At 41.1% G+C, this 17,500-nt stretch overlaps 2 protein-coding genes across 10 annotated transcripts in view; both read right to left on the reverse strand.

The window, feature by feature from the left end:
- Positions 1-17,500, reverse strand: part of LOC6527376 (CUGBP Elav-like family member 1) — a 50,997-nt gene that overhangs the window by 25,201 nt on the left and 8,296 nt on the right. For 4 of the 9 annotated variants that reach the window (XM_015198181.3, XM_015198177.3, XM_039371305.2 and 1 more), the window contains exons 3-5: positions 14,996-15,213; positions 13,593-13,675; positions 10,556-10,604 (exon numbers count right to left, since the gene is read on the reverse strand). In XM_015198181.3, the coding sequence (XP_015053667.1) occupies positions 10,556-10,604; positions 13,593-13,675; positions 14,996-15,213 (350 nt within the window). Of the gene's footprint in view, positions 1-1,726; positions 2,107-5,385; positions 5,535-10,555; positions 10,605-13,592; positions 13,676-14,995; positions 15,214-17,500 lie in introns of those variants that run through there. The other 5 variants (XM_015198179.3, XM_043206853.1, XM_039371306.2 and 2 more) reach the window with 5 other exon arrangements.
- Positions 15,296-16,815, reverse strand: LOC26536002 (ribokinase). Its single transcript, XM_015199196.3, has 2 exons — positions 16,635-16,815; positions 15,296-16,580 (listed from the first exon to the last, which is right to left on the reverse strand). The coding sequence occupies exons 1-2, from the start codon at positions 16,688-16,690 to the stop codon at positions 15,377-15,379; spliced, it is 1,260 nt and encodes a 419-aa protein (XP_015054682.1). The 5' UTR covers positions 16,691-16,815; the 3' UTR covers positions 15,296-15,376.

Here is a 17,500-nt window from a genome sequence, read left to right on the forward strand (position 1 = left end):
TTTCTGTTGATGGTTGTGACATATGCGAAACCAATTGATTCGTCGACCAAATGGCTATTACTATACATATGTATATACACGTGCTCCATGGGGACATTTTCGTAATCATTTTGTTAACGCTTCGCTGCGTTCCAGACGATTTTCCGAATGCGGGGTAATTTTTTCTAAGTGATCTGATTTGCTGTGTATTTTTGAAGCATTTTCTAACCTAGTTTTGCGTTAACTTTGTATTATTATCTGGCTGTCTCGTGCGCCTCAAAGTGCAATTTACCTGGCAACAAACTCGCTGGCAATTATCGCATAAACTTCGCATTTACACTCTGAACTTTGCTTCTGCCACAGCACCTCATGTGGTTTGTTGTCTGCTGTTGTTTTTATTGTGGTTTTTTGTTATTATTGCTGTTAAATGAAAATATTCAGAGCGGAAAGTTACGCTTTTCCATTATAAGCGCCCCATTCGGGGCATGATAAAGTCTAACGTGGAGGTCTCCACTCCGAAGAATATCGAAAGTGAGTTTGAATAATGTGAGACGGAAGAGGTTTCGGCATAATTCAGCATAATAGCCTAGTTATGTAATTCGTAACGGAGAAATACTTTGATAAACAAAGCTCTAATATGCAGAAGCCGAAGGATATAACTAGAAAAATTCTCACAATGTTAGGAATTGAATAATCTTGAGCTCCCTCTTTTATTTATTTGTGTAGATTTTTAAAAATATGTTCAAGTTTGTACGACAACTTATTTGCTTCTGAGGTTTTGACGAGCCGTTGACATTTTGTATTTAATACGGCCTGCACTCAGGTTTTCTTTTCTGTGGCGTTCGCCTTGTGTGAGGCTCCTCTAAAATGAAAGCCAAATGAAAATTTGACAAGTGACAATTTCCGTTTGTTGACTTCGTCTTTTGAGTGATTTTTTTTTGAGGGACACTTTTACCCAGCCACATGATTCATCTACGTTACGTGAGGGAAAAATCGGATTACAATTAGTGGAATTTCGTATTAGAGATCTAAACGCACTTTCTGCGTTTTCTTTTCGCCCTAAACACTGGAGTAAAGTTATTTCAATCACCTAATGGGAAGCTGAGTTCGGATGACCTTGTAGGTGAGAGCGTGTCGTAGTGACGAAGGGTGACGCAGGGTGCCGAAGGGGCAGAGCTCATCGACAGCCTTCATTGGAGGCTATTTATGGCCCGGCACACCCAGCTCCAAGCTCACACACTCGAGTCAACCGACCGGAACGCCAATTGGATCGGAAATCGCCTTTTCGTCTGTTATTTTTGCCAGCTTACATCGGCCTTACCCATCCGACCAAATTCCCGAAATGCCCATTGACTGTTCTGTATTCAGTGTGAATTCAATTATTTTCTACGCGATTACTTTTAGGCTATTTTAACAGGTAAATATAGGTAGGCAATAAGTTCACGATATGTAGTGACTCCGATGGGCAAGGTTTTTTGAACATTTCATGAAATAAATTTTATAAAAGTTTAATAGCCATTAAAGCATTTCCAAAGCTTGCAGTCTGTAAAATGTTCTCAATGACCCTAGCTTTTATCTAGAGCTCACTGTACTTTCGACTGAGTCAAGCCAGGTTCTTATCCGTCCACTAATTATGCAAATGCTATGTGCATTTCCAGTCTCATTTGCACACTCAAAAATGCGCTTGATTTGCGTATTCGAATCGAATTTTCTCAGCTTTTCGCGAGTATCTCGATCCGAAAGATACCTGGTAATTGATCGCAAGTCTTGAACTTAAACTTTGACACGCGCGTGCGCGGCAATTGTAATTTCCGTTTGGCTCACAAGTGGCTATATTTCCGCGATTACGGCGACACGTCTCCGATTTGGGAGTATCTGTTAGATACTCGTTGAGAATTTCAGCGATTTGTTTCTGCTATTTTTTCGGCGCTGTATTTTTTTCGCAGTCGATCCGAAAACGCGACTGATGTCTGGGCGATTGAGTGACAAACTGCTGGCGACGCTTATTTTTCGCTGCCGTTTTTTCGCTTCGTTCTGCGGTTTATTTTACTTGATTTTTGTAGTTGTAGTTGTATCTGGTATGTACTTTAGCCATTGTGTACTCAGTTCACGATGAGCCGCATGGCGACGTCAAAGCAAAAGCAATAGCAACAGCAACAGAAGCAAACAGTTCGAATACAAAAAAATATTATCATCATTGCCGCCGTTGCCTTTCGGGTTTTGTGTCAAAATGGCAATAAGAAAAGCGTGCTGGGGGAAAATGTGCTCGGGATAATGAGAAAATTATGAAGACTGAATGAGTTTTAAAGTGCACTGCGGTGGAAACGAATGGCCTGTTAAATACATTTAGTTTCCGAGGAAAATGTCCTTTAGTATTCAACAGGCTGCATAAGTGCTGCGATTTGGAAAACTATAACCGAATAATCAAACTACATCCCGCCCATATTCACCATACAGTTACACTTTCGTATCTACTTTCGATACGGATTTATCAGTTTCCCTTTTCCAAGTCTACGAACTGTATCTGTTGTTTCAGGCATATTGCTTATATATTTCCATAATTACTCATGTTCCTGGCTCGGAACTTCTACCTGAGCGAGGCACCAACTTTATGTTTGTTTTCGTTTCGCATTTCAGCAGTCAGATACAGTGCGTCTCGTTCGCGGCAGTTGTTTAATTAAACAGTTAACAGCTTTTGGCTAAAAGCTCTGGTAGCCACACCATAATTCAGCAGAATGTTATATACAATTCTGTCATCTGACTCGTGAAGAGTAAAATTTTGAGTAAATGCAGGTTCAAGAACCACCGTTCTTATCGGAACGTTCAATGGAACAGAAATTTTCAATAATATCAAAGCGAAGCACACAAACAAGCCATGTGCCACGAGAAAATGGTGAAAAAAAGGGGCGTTGGGGCAGTGAAATTATAAAACAATACGCCCCCTAATTACAGACAGAGATGTGGATACAGATACAGCCACTGCTGCAGATACAGATACAATACGAAAACACTTGAAAAGAACAGACGCACAGACCATTTTCGATAATTGAAAATAATAATTAAAATTCCCTGAATTGAAGGGGGAGGAAGGAAGAGCAGAAGGATTGGAGCTGACGTCCACAATTGGAGTGAAAGAAGCCCATAAAGGCGGCAACAACTGCAGGGCATACATAATAAAATTTGTATCTGCTAGTGTATGCAAAACATGTCTCAGTATTCCCTCATTCTTTTGGGTCATAGAGCCCGTTAGCCGTATTTGTCCATCAGAAGTCATCATGGAATTGGTTGTCATTCACTTTGCGCCTCTGTTTTGTTCTCGTAGCTCCTCAGCTCCTCAGCTCCCCATTTCCATAGAATTTATAACCCCTTTAGCCCCGTTGGGCGTGCGTGATTTCTTCAATTAATTGTTGTCTCCAAGCACTTTGAACACTGCACAATGTTGTTCTTTACAGAACTTGTTCCCATCATTGTCTACACCTAATTGGAGGTCCGAGAAGAACTAGTCGGCCCATTGTGCTCATTGCAACAAAGGTCCATGAAAATATGCATAATTCTAACTCAAACAATGACAATTGTCAAGGTATTGCAATTCATTCTGCAAAGAGTTTTGTGCAATACGGATTGCTCAAGACGCTTGGTAAATGTTTGAACGAGGAACTTATCAATTATGATGGAGTGCATGTAACAAAAGAAAATTGAATTTGTCTGAAAATGGAGCCTCAACTTACTATGGTATTTACCAACTTATTGATTCAAGTAGACTAATTCAAGTTGAATGCCGAGTGTAAATACTTAACTATATATTTCAGTTGTTTCATTTGGCTATCTAATTTGTTTACTGCTTCTGACATATAGGAATATATTCAAGACGATTTTTAAAATAAACTAGCTTTATATGAATCTTTAGGAATCGTCAGAGTATGCCCAGTAACTAAAGCCAACTCCGTGTGGAGAAATTTCCCCGGTCATTTGTCATCTCTACGGCTTTCCCATGCATCTTTCTTCATGCGGCTTGCCATTTTGGCTCACAAATCTAGCAATTATTCACATATTTCAATTACCGCTCGTCAAGCGTAAGAAATGCCTTGTGCCACACATGACAAACTGCAGCTGCGAATGGTATTGCAATTGCGAATGCAACAGCAATTGCAACACAGAATGCAACGCACTTTCAACACGCAACCAACGAAATTTCTCCAATTTCAGTGGTATTTCCCACTCGATCGCAAATGGCACGCAATCTCTGCCTAGAATCTACAGTCCAGTAGAAAGATATATGTAGATACGAGATGGCCGAAGCAAAACAAACTGCAAACCAAAACACCAAACCGCTGACTTGACTTATATAAACAGAAGCCCGGAGAAAAAGCTAATTTCTTTGCGCAAAAAAAAACCCCCCATTATAATGAAAATGAATTTAAAACTGGTTGAGACCACAGCCGGTTCGCTGAAACTATGAGGAGAATCTTGGAGAACTGGGAGCACTGGGAGAAGCCGGCGGAGAATGACTCAAACTGCAGCCGAGATTATAATTTATTTAGCTGGCTCTTGTTTTTGCTCCTTTTGCACTTAATTATTCGTTTGGGAAGAGCTTTGCATATTGTTTTCGTTTTCGATTTCATCGCATTCTCTGTTGTCATTTCTTCCGCCGTGTTTACTTTTTGGCAATTGCCAAACGGGATGACAAATCCAATCGACTGGGCTGCGAATGCCTTCGCTGTTCTGGCATGAGAAATTAATGTTTTAATGGCATTTATTTCGGGCACCCCCTAGAAATCGAAATTGAAATATGTCCGAGGTATGCTTGCCCGATATTTGCGGTAGATTTAGCAAAGCTATTAACTTAATGTGGGCTAAGTTTTGAATTATGGCGAAATTCTTCAAGTTGACCAAAGAAAATAATAAGGAATGCGACTTTTAAAGATAATTGGATGGATATCTTAATGCCTTTCACAATATTTTTTAAGATAAATGCCATAATTTGTGTTGGATTTTAAAAATACATTTAACAACTATATCTACAAGTTCCAATACTATAGCAAAATAATGATAATCTTTAGGCACTTGTGAAATTGTATAAACTTTCTCCACAAGTGGCTTTTATTGCGTTATGCGGTTAATTAATTTTATTGATTTATTTTGAGCAAACTAACAGTTAGTTAGCACACCGCACAGTTGTCAGTTTCGAAATCGTTTTCTTAATTACTAAATCAATAATGATTAAGTACGATCCACGCGTATAAACGTACAGCGAGACATATGGGTGAACGATTCAATCAATTGGCTGTGCCAATAGTTTATCAATATCTTCGAGATACACAGTGCGAACGTTACGATTTTCAATTAAGGCTTTGCGGTCGGCGTATATTTAATTTAAAGAATTTCATTTGTACATAGTTGACTAACCACAACGTGCGGCGAAGATACAAAGATACGGCGATCGTGTCGCGAATAAATGACAAACTACGGCACGTATCTTTCGGATAGTTGGGCGCGACTATCGACTAACGAATAACGAATAACGAATAACGATTCCCGATCGACGATCACCGATCGACTGAAAAGCCCGCGGGCACTACACTTTGCCCCGCGATCAATTGCGCTGCACTTTGAGATACAGATACATTTGCCACTGGCAACGCCGCTCTTGCCGGCTCTCTCTTTCGCTCTCTCTCCCTCTCTATTTCCACTTCTATCTCTTTCTGTTGCGTTATCGCCCTCTCTGTCTAAACAGCTGTTGCGGACACTTGTGGCTCGCTCACTTGAAAGCCAATTAGCCACGCTCGTTGCCTTTGGCTGTTTGTTTATTTATGTTTGCTGGGGAGTCATCAGCGGTTGACAGTTTTTGGTACATATGAGTATGAGTAGCTCTCTCACCCGTTCGGGCGCTTCTCTCTGTCTCTCTCTTGGGGCCGTATTCCTGTCTCTTTCAAATCGGTACCGGGTTGACTCAGCAGTTTTCCGCACGGGATCGGAAACACGAATCGATTGCTCTAGGTTACTGGTACGATTTTATTATTACTGGGTTAGTTTAATTAGTAATATAAGAGATGAAGCAAATAGTTTTATTTTTATTAATTTAAAGTATGTGTTTAATAGGTTTTTATTAAATTTCTAAACTTGTTTTTAAAAAATAAATCTAATTATAATTTAATCTAATAATATGAGCGTTAGTTAGAATTAAGTTAGCAAATTACTTTTCCCATTATTTATCTATACTTAGGTATTAATGGGTTTAAGGCAAGTATTGCAGCTAGTACTACAGCTAGTAAACCATAGCTATACAAAATCAAATAAACTTAACTCTCATAATTTAATAATATGTTTGCTATGAAGTCATTTGATCAGTTGGCTAGCTTAGTGGCTTTTAATTTGCACGCCAGGTAAACAATACATTTTGTATTCACGAAATAAGTTTGTGAATTTACAGCAGTTTGAGCCGGTATGACATTACATAAATCACTGCACTTTAGCTTAAATCTCTTTTGCACGTCTGCCCAAACGAGTCTCCCCCTGGACCGCCCCGTCCCACCCCCTTTTACGCCTCATGTGAAGCTCGACTCGAGATTTAACAACAACAGCAACAACAATGACAATCGTCTTTTCTAACACATTTAATGCCAAGTCAAAGTTGTGTGCCCGCTTGACAAGATCGCGCCGACCTAAAAGGTTTCGAGACGCGAGCAATTAACATCAGAGCTACAAAAAATACTGGGCGTATAGTTGTGTATCTTGCAGATGTATCTACATCTATGTATCTAGCTAAACGAGCGATCACGCCAAGCGGGAAGCTCGAAAATCAATTGAAGAGCAGTGCGGAGCGGCCAACTCTGTGAACATAGAAAAGCGCTTTGTTTTCGCTGCCAGGCCCGCAGAACTCTTAATAATTGAATCGAAAAGTGTGCTAATGTGACCGGCAGTTGAGCTTCTCAGTATCTCGCAGATATCGGGTCACACACAGATGTGGGCTGAAACTGCAACATGAAAATGCATTCTCAGATCAGAAGATACCGCCACAAAAACATTCGCTTAAGCGCTGAAGAATCTGACGAATGCTTAAGTGGCAGTGAAGATTAATAGCCTAGTAATGAATATATGTTTGCTGACATACATATAATATTCAGATATGCTAAGTTTAATTTAATGCCTTATATATTTTGTATTCCTTAGATATTTTATTCCAGCCAATTTTCAATTAAAAACTCCCTTTCTTTGTTCATTCTTGTCATCAAGATTTGCAAATTGATTCGTCCTCTGACAACTTGCCAAGCATAGAGCCCATTAATTCAAAAGGCAAAAGGCATAGCAATAAAATGGTGTTCATAAATAAAAACCTGCCTAAGAGTATCTACTTGCATTTGCTCGCATCTCATTAATTTGCGATGATTTCGCATGCGGATAGTTGGCCAAAATGTGCGACAGAGATGGCGACAATCGATGGCCAGAAGATGCCGGCAAGACCAGCAACAAAACAAGGCATCCTGAGCAACTCGACAACTAAGCCAAGCCAAAAGGGCAGGCTAAAAAGGCGGACAGCTACACAGACGTCGACAAACGGCAGCTAAAAGTATTTAGAATTTCTGGCATTTTGTCAAGTGTCGCCAAAACATTTCGCACAACACGCACGGTTCTAAAGAGAGAGTGAGTGAGAGATGCATAGAGTGAAAGAGAAGGCAGGCAATGGAATGAGAGAGAGGGGGCGATATTTGTGTGTAGTAAGGCGAGTCTTGCACTTGTTGCATTTTGGGAAATTTGTGTGGCATTTGAAAATGTTAAGCATTTGTTTTTTTTTGCCAATACACTAACCGAAGAGTATAGCGTGGCTTTCACCAAAAGTCTTTAAAGTATATGGGAAGAGATTGGGATGTTTGGGACCTCAAATAATGATAAAAAGCATATATGATATGATATAGGTATAACTTAAGCTATAAAATATCAAATTGTGTTGTATTAAGCATGGGTTGTTCCCCATTTGTTTGCAGATTTTTAATTCAAATTTATATTCAATTGAACTTTTTATAATTTATTTTTTTTAAGTGCATGTAATTGTCTTAATGCTACAATAAAATTACGTATCTCGGTTTTTTAAATTGAGCAAACTGTTTTTTCTCTTATGCTAGATTTAGCAATTAATTTCCGACAACCCATTGCAAAATTGGTTCAAAGTGCAATTTTGAATTTTTATAATTTTTGTTGAGCTAAATGTGAGAACATTTTTCAAGAACTCGCACTCTCGGCCATTTATCTTAATTTTAGTAAAGCCATTTGCTAATAATTCGTTTATTAATCGCTGAGACCAAAAGCAAGAACCAAAAAAAGCGAACTGAGAGCGAGATTCTCGCTCAGATGGGTGCCAATTTTTCGTTAATTTACCATAAAATTTCCGTGTTACGTATTTTTAATTTTTTGATTTATTTTTGTCACGCGTACACACTTGACGCAATCGGACGCAATCGAGGAGAAACAAAAGCAGCGGCAAGAACACGCTCAAATGGCTTTTGGATCAGAGAACTGCAGCAAGCCACCGGCACCCTAAGTGTACCCGCTAAACACCGGGAGTCTCCGCACCCGGGTGTTTGGAGACACCCTAAATTTAGCAATGACAAACACCCGGGTGTTTTGCCACCAGGGTGTTTTTTGTACTTGCACAAAAAACACCCGGGTGTCTGCTGTGCAAAGAAGTTTAGGGTGGGTGACGCGCAAGCAAGGAACGGCCGCAGGTACTTTTCTGTATGCATAAAAATTGTATGGGTGGAAGCGAGACACGGTCCAAAAAATTTAGGGTGAATGGAAACACCCAAGAAAAAGGTCGTGCACATGTTTTTGCGTTTTGATGTATCTAATGTCTTAACAAAAAACAAACTTACATATGTATTATTAAATAATATATTATGTATATTATTAAATAGTATTTATACTTAATTAACACAATTCTATTTCTATTGTTTTTTTTTATCATTTTAAAAAGAAAAATTATACATACAAAGTTAAATATGGTAATTAAATATTAAAAATTTTAACAAAGCAAATAATATAAGATATAAAAAAGAAATGTCTATTTCGTGTTGGTTAAATTTCTGTAAATAGAATGCATAGTTCTACAGATTTTTGGCATAATATATTTCGTTTTTCAGTACTTAATGTACTTTTCTTTTTCGTATGTTACCTACCACAGGCACTCAAATGTCTACCAGACACCCGGGTGTTCACCAAAACACCCGGGTGTTTACCAAAACACCCGGGTGTTTACCAAAACACCCGGGTGTTTAGCACAACACCCGGGTGTTTCCGAGAAAAAGGCACTTGCCTTTTTCTGCATGTTTGCCTTCTCTACCCTTCGTTATGAGTGGCGAGTGTGATTGGTACCCGCGACGTAGGGTGCCGCATTGATTCGGGTGCGCAGGCACCAGGGTGTTTGCAGACACCCGAATATTTTGACCGGGTGTTTGTATGTACCCGCGAAAACCGGTGTGAGTGGCACCCGCACTCAAAATTGTTGAGTGTGATCAGGGTGGCTAAAAATGCCACTCTTGCAGTTCTCTGTTTTGGATCACTTGGATATCTATAGTGAGCTGCGGTGGATAGGGGGAAAAGTACTCTCTTTGCGAGGTGGTTGGCCCTTCAGCCACTTGAAGGCAATCGCAGGCGAAGGAAAGCAATTATGTAAGAAGGGGAGCACGGGAAAACACAAAAGGAACAACAATCGATGGACATCGAAGTGAATGCGAACGGTGCCCTAAACATTTCCGTTGCATTCGAGCAATGCGAGAGACAACAACAAATTCCGAAGTCACATGCACGCAGTGCTTCACTAACACACACACAGGGAAACACGCCCAAGCGGAAACGGAAACGCAGCCCATAAGCGGAGAGCCAGAAGGAGACGCAAGAAGGACACGGCGAACAGTTGCCGTCGAATTTGTGGGATTCCAAAAAGGTGGATAGGTTTTAGCAAAGCAATAATGGGTTTGCTAATCTAAAAAGCATTTAAACGTGAAAGGAATTTTTTGAATATTTTGTAAGCTGTACTTGAAGAATACAGAACATGGGATGCTTTGCATAAACTTAAAACGTTAAAGAGAATAATATTCTGCAAGCCGCACAAAATGCGCTGTGCAAGCTTGAGGCACTTTTTTTCTAAAAGTAATATTTCATCAACTTTTGCTGGCATTTTTTCAACGACAGACTTCCATGTTTTCCCCCTTCTTTTCAGCACTCACCCTAATCGATTTATTGGTCTCACACAATCCAACTAATACACGATTGTAGCCAGTTAGCCTTCTCCATTCCGCTTTTTTCCATCCACCCGTCCTGTCAGTTTGAGCATTATTCATTTTCATTGCCGCATTCCCTGTTCGAATTTCTTTTCCATGTGTTGTTTTGTGTAATCAAATACAGGCACCACCACCCCGCCCATCTTTGCTTGTGATTAAGCCCAAAAGGCTCGTGCACACTGATAAAAAAAGCACAAACTAGCAATCAACAGAACGGAGACAGGGACAGAGACAGGAGAGAGTGGGACAGAGACGGAAGAAGAGCAAATATCCTTGGATTCGATGTCTAAAAAGGAACTTACCATTTCTGTTCTCACTATCCGCCGGCTTCATCTGAATGGGATGGTGCATCTGTCAAAGAGAAGGAGGAAAACGAAATTGTTAAAAAATTGTGTAATATTTTTGAGATGTGTGAATGGAAAACACAAAAAGTGTTAACTTTAATATAGAGGCACCTTTTTCAAATTCCCAAGCGAAGGAAGAAACGAGAAAAACTATTTTTAAATGTTTTATTATAAAACATATCAAAGCTCTGTAGGATAACTTTAAATTTTAGCTTTGTTTGCTTAACCCAATCCCACGAATTCGACGAGCAACAGATCAGAGTCCTTGTGAGACAAACAATGATTTCAATCGTTTATTGAAGTGTTGTTCAATCTCATTAGATTTGAATTTGGCCAAATGCAAATGAAAATCGCTAATGAAACAGCTCGGAATGAAAAAAGAGTGGGCGAAACTAAAAGGAATCGGAGAGCCCATTTCATTAACTTGGCCATTAGCACTTGAAAAATGCAATTCAATGCGAGAAGCTTTTAACAAATTTCCCATTTATTTTACATTCGTTGTGCGAACTGATAAGGTCCTTGGTCCTTGATACTGGGTTCAGTCAGCCGGTAGTGGCCATTACTTTGATTTCAATTAACTTTTCATTCAAACGGTTCGAGCAGCGGAAATGATAATAATAATACTTACAACGATATTAGAAAATGGAGCTTCAATTGCAGGAAACTTTTCCCATTGGCAGGACGAAAAAATAGAAGGGGCATGTGGCTGTCCAACTCCGGACAAAGTGACTCAATGACTGAATGATGTTCAGAGCAAATTGAAATGAAATGCTTACGGGTTGAGGCTTTCCCGCATCTCTATTCAAGCCAAATACAACCGAGCCGAACCGAACCGAAGGGAAAGCCAAAGGGTTTCTGCACAAATTACGAGAAAATGTCACCGCCTCTGGTAGTTGGTCCTTGGTCCTTGGTCCAGCCACCGACTGGGCCCCTCGGAATCCCCTTTCCACTTTTATTGTTGCGCCATTTTGCTGCTCTATTATTCAAAATTGACAGTTGAATGAGCAAAATGGCCGTCTGCCTCAATTTGATTTGCTCTTTTCTGGCATTTCATTTAGCTGTCCGTCTAACTAGTGTGAATGTTTGTTTGTAGGCTAAATCCTAAATGGAAAACCCTTTTCAATTTAATGGCATAGAGGCTATAATGCGATTTGCAGCAAGTTTGTTTTTAGACCTTCTCCGATTGTCAATTAGCTTTCCAAATATTGTGGTTAGTAGTTGGATTTTGTAAAAACCAACAACACATTGCTCAAATAAATTGTGGAAACACTGAAAAAAAGTTTCATTTGATTGAACTACTCGATACCTTGAGATGGACTACAACTATAAATAATTCAATTTATAAACCTAGGAATTTGATTTAAAAAGACAAGAACTTTAAGATATCTAGATGTTCCAACTTTTTGATCAAGATTGAAGAAATTTGAACACTATATGGTAGACAATTAAATTTTTCATTGCATATTTGCGGGCTATTCATTTTAAAGTCCTAAACAAATGAAACGCCCTATTTTCCTGGCAAGGCGTGCAACTGTATCTTTTCACACGTGCCAGAAAAAGGAAGAATGTGGAAAAGAACAGCACTTGCCCTGGACACTTAACACTCACACATATGTATTTATTAAGGGAAAACGGGCAGTTGAAAACAAAATATTTATTGTGGCCGTTGACAAGCTGGCCATTTCCAACATGTGTGTGTGTATGTGGAAATGGGGACATTTTAACGTCTGTTTACCTATCGATTATTTCAGGTAAATTAAGTAGCTTCGGAGCTGACGGGAACCCCCACGTCCTTGTCGACATCGATGTCCCTTACGTTGAGGGCAGCCTGCCAAATGCATTAAAGGATCAGACATGCTCACACACTCACACCCAGTGGCATTCATACCCACACTAACACACACATAGCTGGACGACCAGGCACTTACTTATACAAACAAAGATCCACCTTGCCCACACACACACAGCTACACACACATGTGGTCATTATTTTGACAATTACACACGTGGCGCCATTTGGCCAGGTCCTTTGGCCCCATTCCCCATTCCCCATTCCTCCCAAATTGTGTGAGTTGGGGTCTTTGTTTTAGTGCTGGCCGAACGTTCCTATATGGATTTTCCATTAACGATTTGAATATGTAAATGATGGAGCGAGTGCCAACTGTGGTTGCAAGATAAATGAAAATTGTTTGAATCCAGTAATATCTCTCTTAAATCTATCTATTTATTAATACAATTGTAAATATGAAAGCCTTACATTGATAGAAAAACCATCTAAATGTATGTAATTTTTTATCATTTTATAAAAGTCGTCATTTAGCTCGGTTTAGTTTTATTTACATTCATTTGTCAGGATGGTATAAGTCACTCACAACCTTGATATTTACTGCACCTTTCGCGGATTTCAATGGTTGAACCACTGTGCAGGGTAACATCAGTCGGTGGCTTTCCCACTCCCCGTGCCCCCTGCTGGTGATCCAATCCGCTTGGCAATCTTAGTGTGTTTGCTTGTGCGTGGAACGCTTCATTTAATACGTTAACAATGAGATTGTCCTCAATAATTGAATCCACTAATTGACTGATGATTACATTTTGTGTTGGCCATACACCAATAGTCCACCAATGTCCCAGCGCACCCAATTTCGATGCCCGACCCCGAAAACCATGCGTTGAAAGTATGTCATCGATCGATCGGGTGGCAAGCGGTTGACTTTCTCAAGCTGTATTATTCAAAAGGGCGCACAAACACAGTAACAGTAACTGTACTGGGCACATGTGTGTATGTGAACTACGAAGAAAAGGCACACACACACGCGCACACATACATACGCAAATACGAAAAGAAATGCACACATACATGGAGACAGAGAACAGGAAACAGGAACGGGCAGAACTCAAGCTACATAGATGGTATAGGGGTGTTGAATCACTGTGTGTGTTTGGCTGTGTGTGTGTGTGAGTGGGTGTAGGGTGTAGGCTGTTGGGAGGTACTTACCCCATCCAAGGTCTTGATGTTGTGCAACGCGTCCTGGGCGCGCAGGGCGGCCTTTCTAGTATAGTAGGTGACAAAACAGCACCCTGCAAACGAAAATGAAACAATCGAATACAAATCGAATACATCTCAAACGAGTCGATAGACAGTAGCACAGAACATATGGATACAGAACGCACATTATATATAAACTGTACTATATATATTTATTAATCGGATGCATTAGATATTATTTACTGTGGACCAATACAAAGTTAAGCTCTTATTTCGATAAATATTGGCTTGTAGCCTTTTATAATGCTTCTGGGGCAGGGCTTATCGGGTCGTAAAGCTAGATAGATATAGATCTATATTGGCATGCAAAAGTTTGGACACGGGACGAGCGCTTCATGCAAGCCATGCGGAGCAAATGGGACGTGGACAAAAATCATGGAGACTACGGACTGTGTGAGGATTCGATTAAATTATATTATTTCGTTTCCAAGTCTTCAAGTTCTTACGCTTATTCTTAGGAACCTAAGATCTGTATATAGCATAGGCTCTCTTTCTTAAATAAGTATTTGATTTTAAGTGTTGTGAAAATAATCAAAAAGTAACTCGTAATTGAATACAATGTTTTGCTACGTATTTATCTAATATGTGTGTAATATATGATACAACATGTTCTAGTACATACATTAACTAGCACTAAAAGAATATGCTTTTCCCTTATATTTCTGTGTTTGACCATCTATGTTTATTTTACTTGGTTCACCAGCGATAATGTCATGAAACTTCGAACGCAGTCCGGCTCTTCTGACCCACATAACTCAACACAGCTCCATTATAACGATTAAATTATAATCCTTCTCCGACTCGGAGCCACACAAACCACACATCTGAAAGGGTGGCTATCACCGAGTTAGCCGTGCTCGAACACCTTGCTCTGAGGATTAATCCACCCATACGCACACTTTTGGGCAGGACTCACTTCAACCCCTCTAGACCATAAATATGCATAATGGAATTTACCTTTCGCTTCCGAGGAAAGTTTGCAAGCAAATGCGCATATTATTCTAATACAGTCAAAAATTAACCAGAGCAACATGCTCATGTCCTGCATCCTGCCACTTTGTGTGTGTGTTTGGGTGTGTGGAAGTTTTTCCCGCTTATACACGCACAATTATGGCCAATTACCCTGGCCAAAACTTTGCCCAACACTGCATTCCTGCCCCAAACACCTGAGCTCGGGAGTTTGGGCTTAATGTGGATGGGTTCGCCATCAGCATAATCATATTACTTGATGCTTATCCGCACTGCCGGGGCAACTTAGAATTGATGGACATTGTGAAATTTCATTGAAACCCTCCGAGTAATACGCCCATTTGTATGCCCCGGAGCTAGGGTTTCCATCTTGTGAGACTCACCTCGGCTAATCGATGTGACCTTGTCCCGCAGGACATTCAGTGTGTGCACGGGTCCAAACTGCTCGAACATTTGGCGAAGCCGCGTCTCGTCCCAGGTCTTCGGTATTTGGCCCACGAACATTTTGATGTTGTCCGCATCCGGCTGATCCTTGATCGAATCCGGACTGTTCGATTCCATGAGCTCCATTTTGATCGAGTCACGCGTGGGACTTTGGGTGCTGCAATGCACAGACAACGTTCAAGATTAATAATTTCGTAGATGTGTTTAATAACTTAATTATTTATATTTATTTTATGGGCAATAAAAAAGTATCAAATGAAAGTATGGCTCTCTGAAACCTTAGAAACTTATTTAATAATTTCTTTGCAAATATTTGATTTTTATGCCTTATTAGCAGGTGGTTCATTGGCAGTCTCCACGGCGGGTTTCGCAGCTCCATCTGCGGTTTCCGCAGACTTTGGAGGTTCATCGGTGGTCTCAACGGGCTTCGGTGGTTCGTCGGCGGTTTCCACTGCTTTCGGCTGATTTGCTTCTAGAATCGGATTTTCCGGTGGAGGTGCTGGAGGTTCTTCCACAGCTTCGTTTTGGGGCTGAGCTTCTGCGGGTGAAGTGGCTACTATTGAAGGCGGTGGGGTTTTTGGCACCTCAGGATCCTCTTCATTTCGCGAACTAGACGGTGGAATGACACTGAAGGTGGGTGACGAAAAGCAAAGGTCATTTTTGGCGCTTTCCTTGCCGGGAAAACTTGGCTGAGTGCCGCGGCGGCCCATGGAGTAGGCGGCGCAGGAGTGGGCCGCACTGATGTGATGCTCGGTGGACAGTTTGGGGAACCGAGCTATGTGGTAGGCCAAGCTGCCCATGAAGGCATCTCCTGCCCCCGAGGAATCGGCCAAGTGCGGCACATCGGAGGCGGGCACCAGGGTGCACGTATCCTTGCTCTTCTTGGCCATGTAAGCCGCTCCTTGCTCGCCCATGGTAATGATCACGCTTTTGGCTCCCATTTCAATAAGAGTTGCGGCTGCAGATCGGGCTTGATCAGGGGTTTTCACTTCCTCCATATCGGTTAGCTTGGCGGCTGCCTCCTGGTTCATAACTAAAATACTGGGCAAACCAATCATGCCCTTTGGAATGTCTTTTCGCATGGGCGACATGTGGAGCAGGGAAACCCCTTTGAACTGGCGCAACGCACACATGGTGGCATTCATCTCCGTTTCCAGTTGACAGAGGAGCACCTTCGCGTCCTGGAAGGACTTCTTAGCGCGGCTCACATCCTTTGCCGTGAGAAAGGCATTCGCACCCGCCACGTTAATCTTGTACTGCTCTCCCTCCTCGGAAACCGCGATTTCGCTCATGCCCGTGGGATTGTTCTCCACCTGCTGGACGTGCGTCACATCCACCTCGTGCTGGCGCAGGTGGTTTAGGTAGTCATCCCCGGACTCGTCCTTGCCCAACTTTGCGACCAGAACGGTGGAGGCTCCCAATTTGGCAGCTGCCACACACTGATTGGCCGCCTTGCCGCCGAAACTGGTCTCCATGTACGTTCCGGCGACCAGTTCACCGGGTTTTGGCAATTCCGGGACATATCTGAGGTAATTAGTTGGCACATTAGGGGGTTTTCTTTTCCAATGCAGGACTTACGTTATGTAGTCGATGTTTGCCGTCCCGAAGACAACCACATCTACCGACTTTCCCATTTAGAAGGGCTGCGTAGGCCGTAAATTCTGTACAAAACTTAATTGAGAATTTGGTTTGGGGGAGAAAAGTCTACATCTCTGACATATTACAATACAATTTACTTGACCTAAATCTGAGGTCTAACTTGATTGATATCTTAAGCTAGACATACATTTATTTGCCAAAATATAAGTGGTTATTTTTAATAAATTATATTTGCAGTATATAAATGCCACCTTGCCAACTGATTCTTCTCGATTGAAACATGTATTTCCATCACTGGCAAATAAAGTGATAGAAATTCTCAAATGGGAGTTTGCAACTTTTTCATTGAACTTCCATGGACAACATATTCTGTTGCTGACCCCACTGAATACACTCCAATACTCCTCTGCTTTCCAACTTCATTTGCTAATGACCATAAAAAAGAGAGAGGGGATAACAACAAGCTGAACCATTTGTTCTCTATCTCTGTCTGCTGCCGAGTTGGCTAACAGCATAAAATACAAATACTAATTGTTATTAGCAAACTAATCTAATCTAAAAAGTTGTAAACGTTGTTACTTTTGTTTTGTGGTTGACCAGTCTCTCTCACTGCGAGTTCCAGGATGGAGGTTCCTGGGGTTTCAGGGGAGGATTCGGGAATGCTGGTCCTTGAGTGACTGGGAACGCATTGAACGCTCCACTTTGAGGTCACTTTCAGTTGGGTTTTGTGTGCTGCCGAAAAAGTTTTCCCTTTTTCCCAGCCGATGTTGTTTTTGCCCCTAATGGGGGTTTATTGGGTGCTCTTGATGGTGTACGAAATTGACTTTTGGTTGGCTGTCAATTTG

Source organism: Drosophila yakuba, chromosome 2L, assembly GCF_016746365.2.
Source record: "Drosophila yakuba strain Tai18E2 chromosome 2L, Prin_Dyak_Tai18E2_2.1, whole genome shotgun sequence".
NCBI lineage: Eukaryota > Metazoa > Arthropoda > Insecta > Diptera > Drosophilidae > Drosophila > Drosophila yakuba.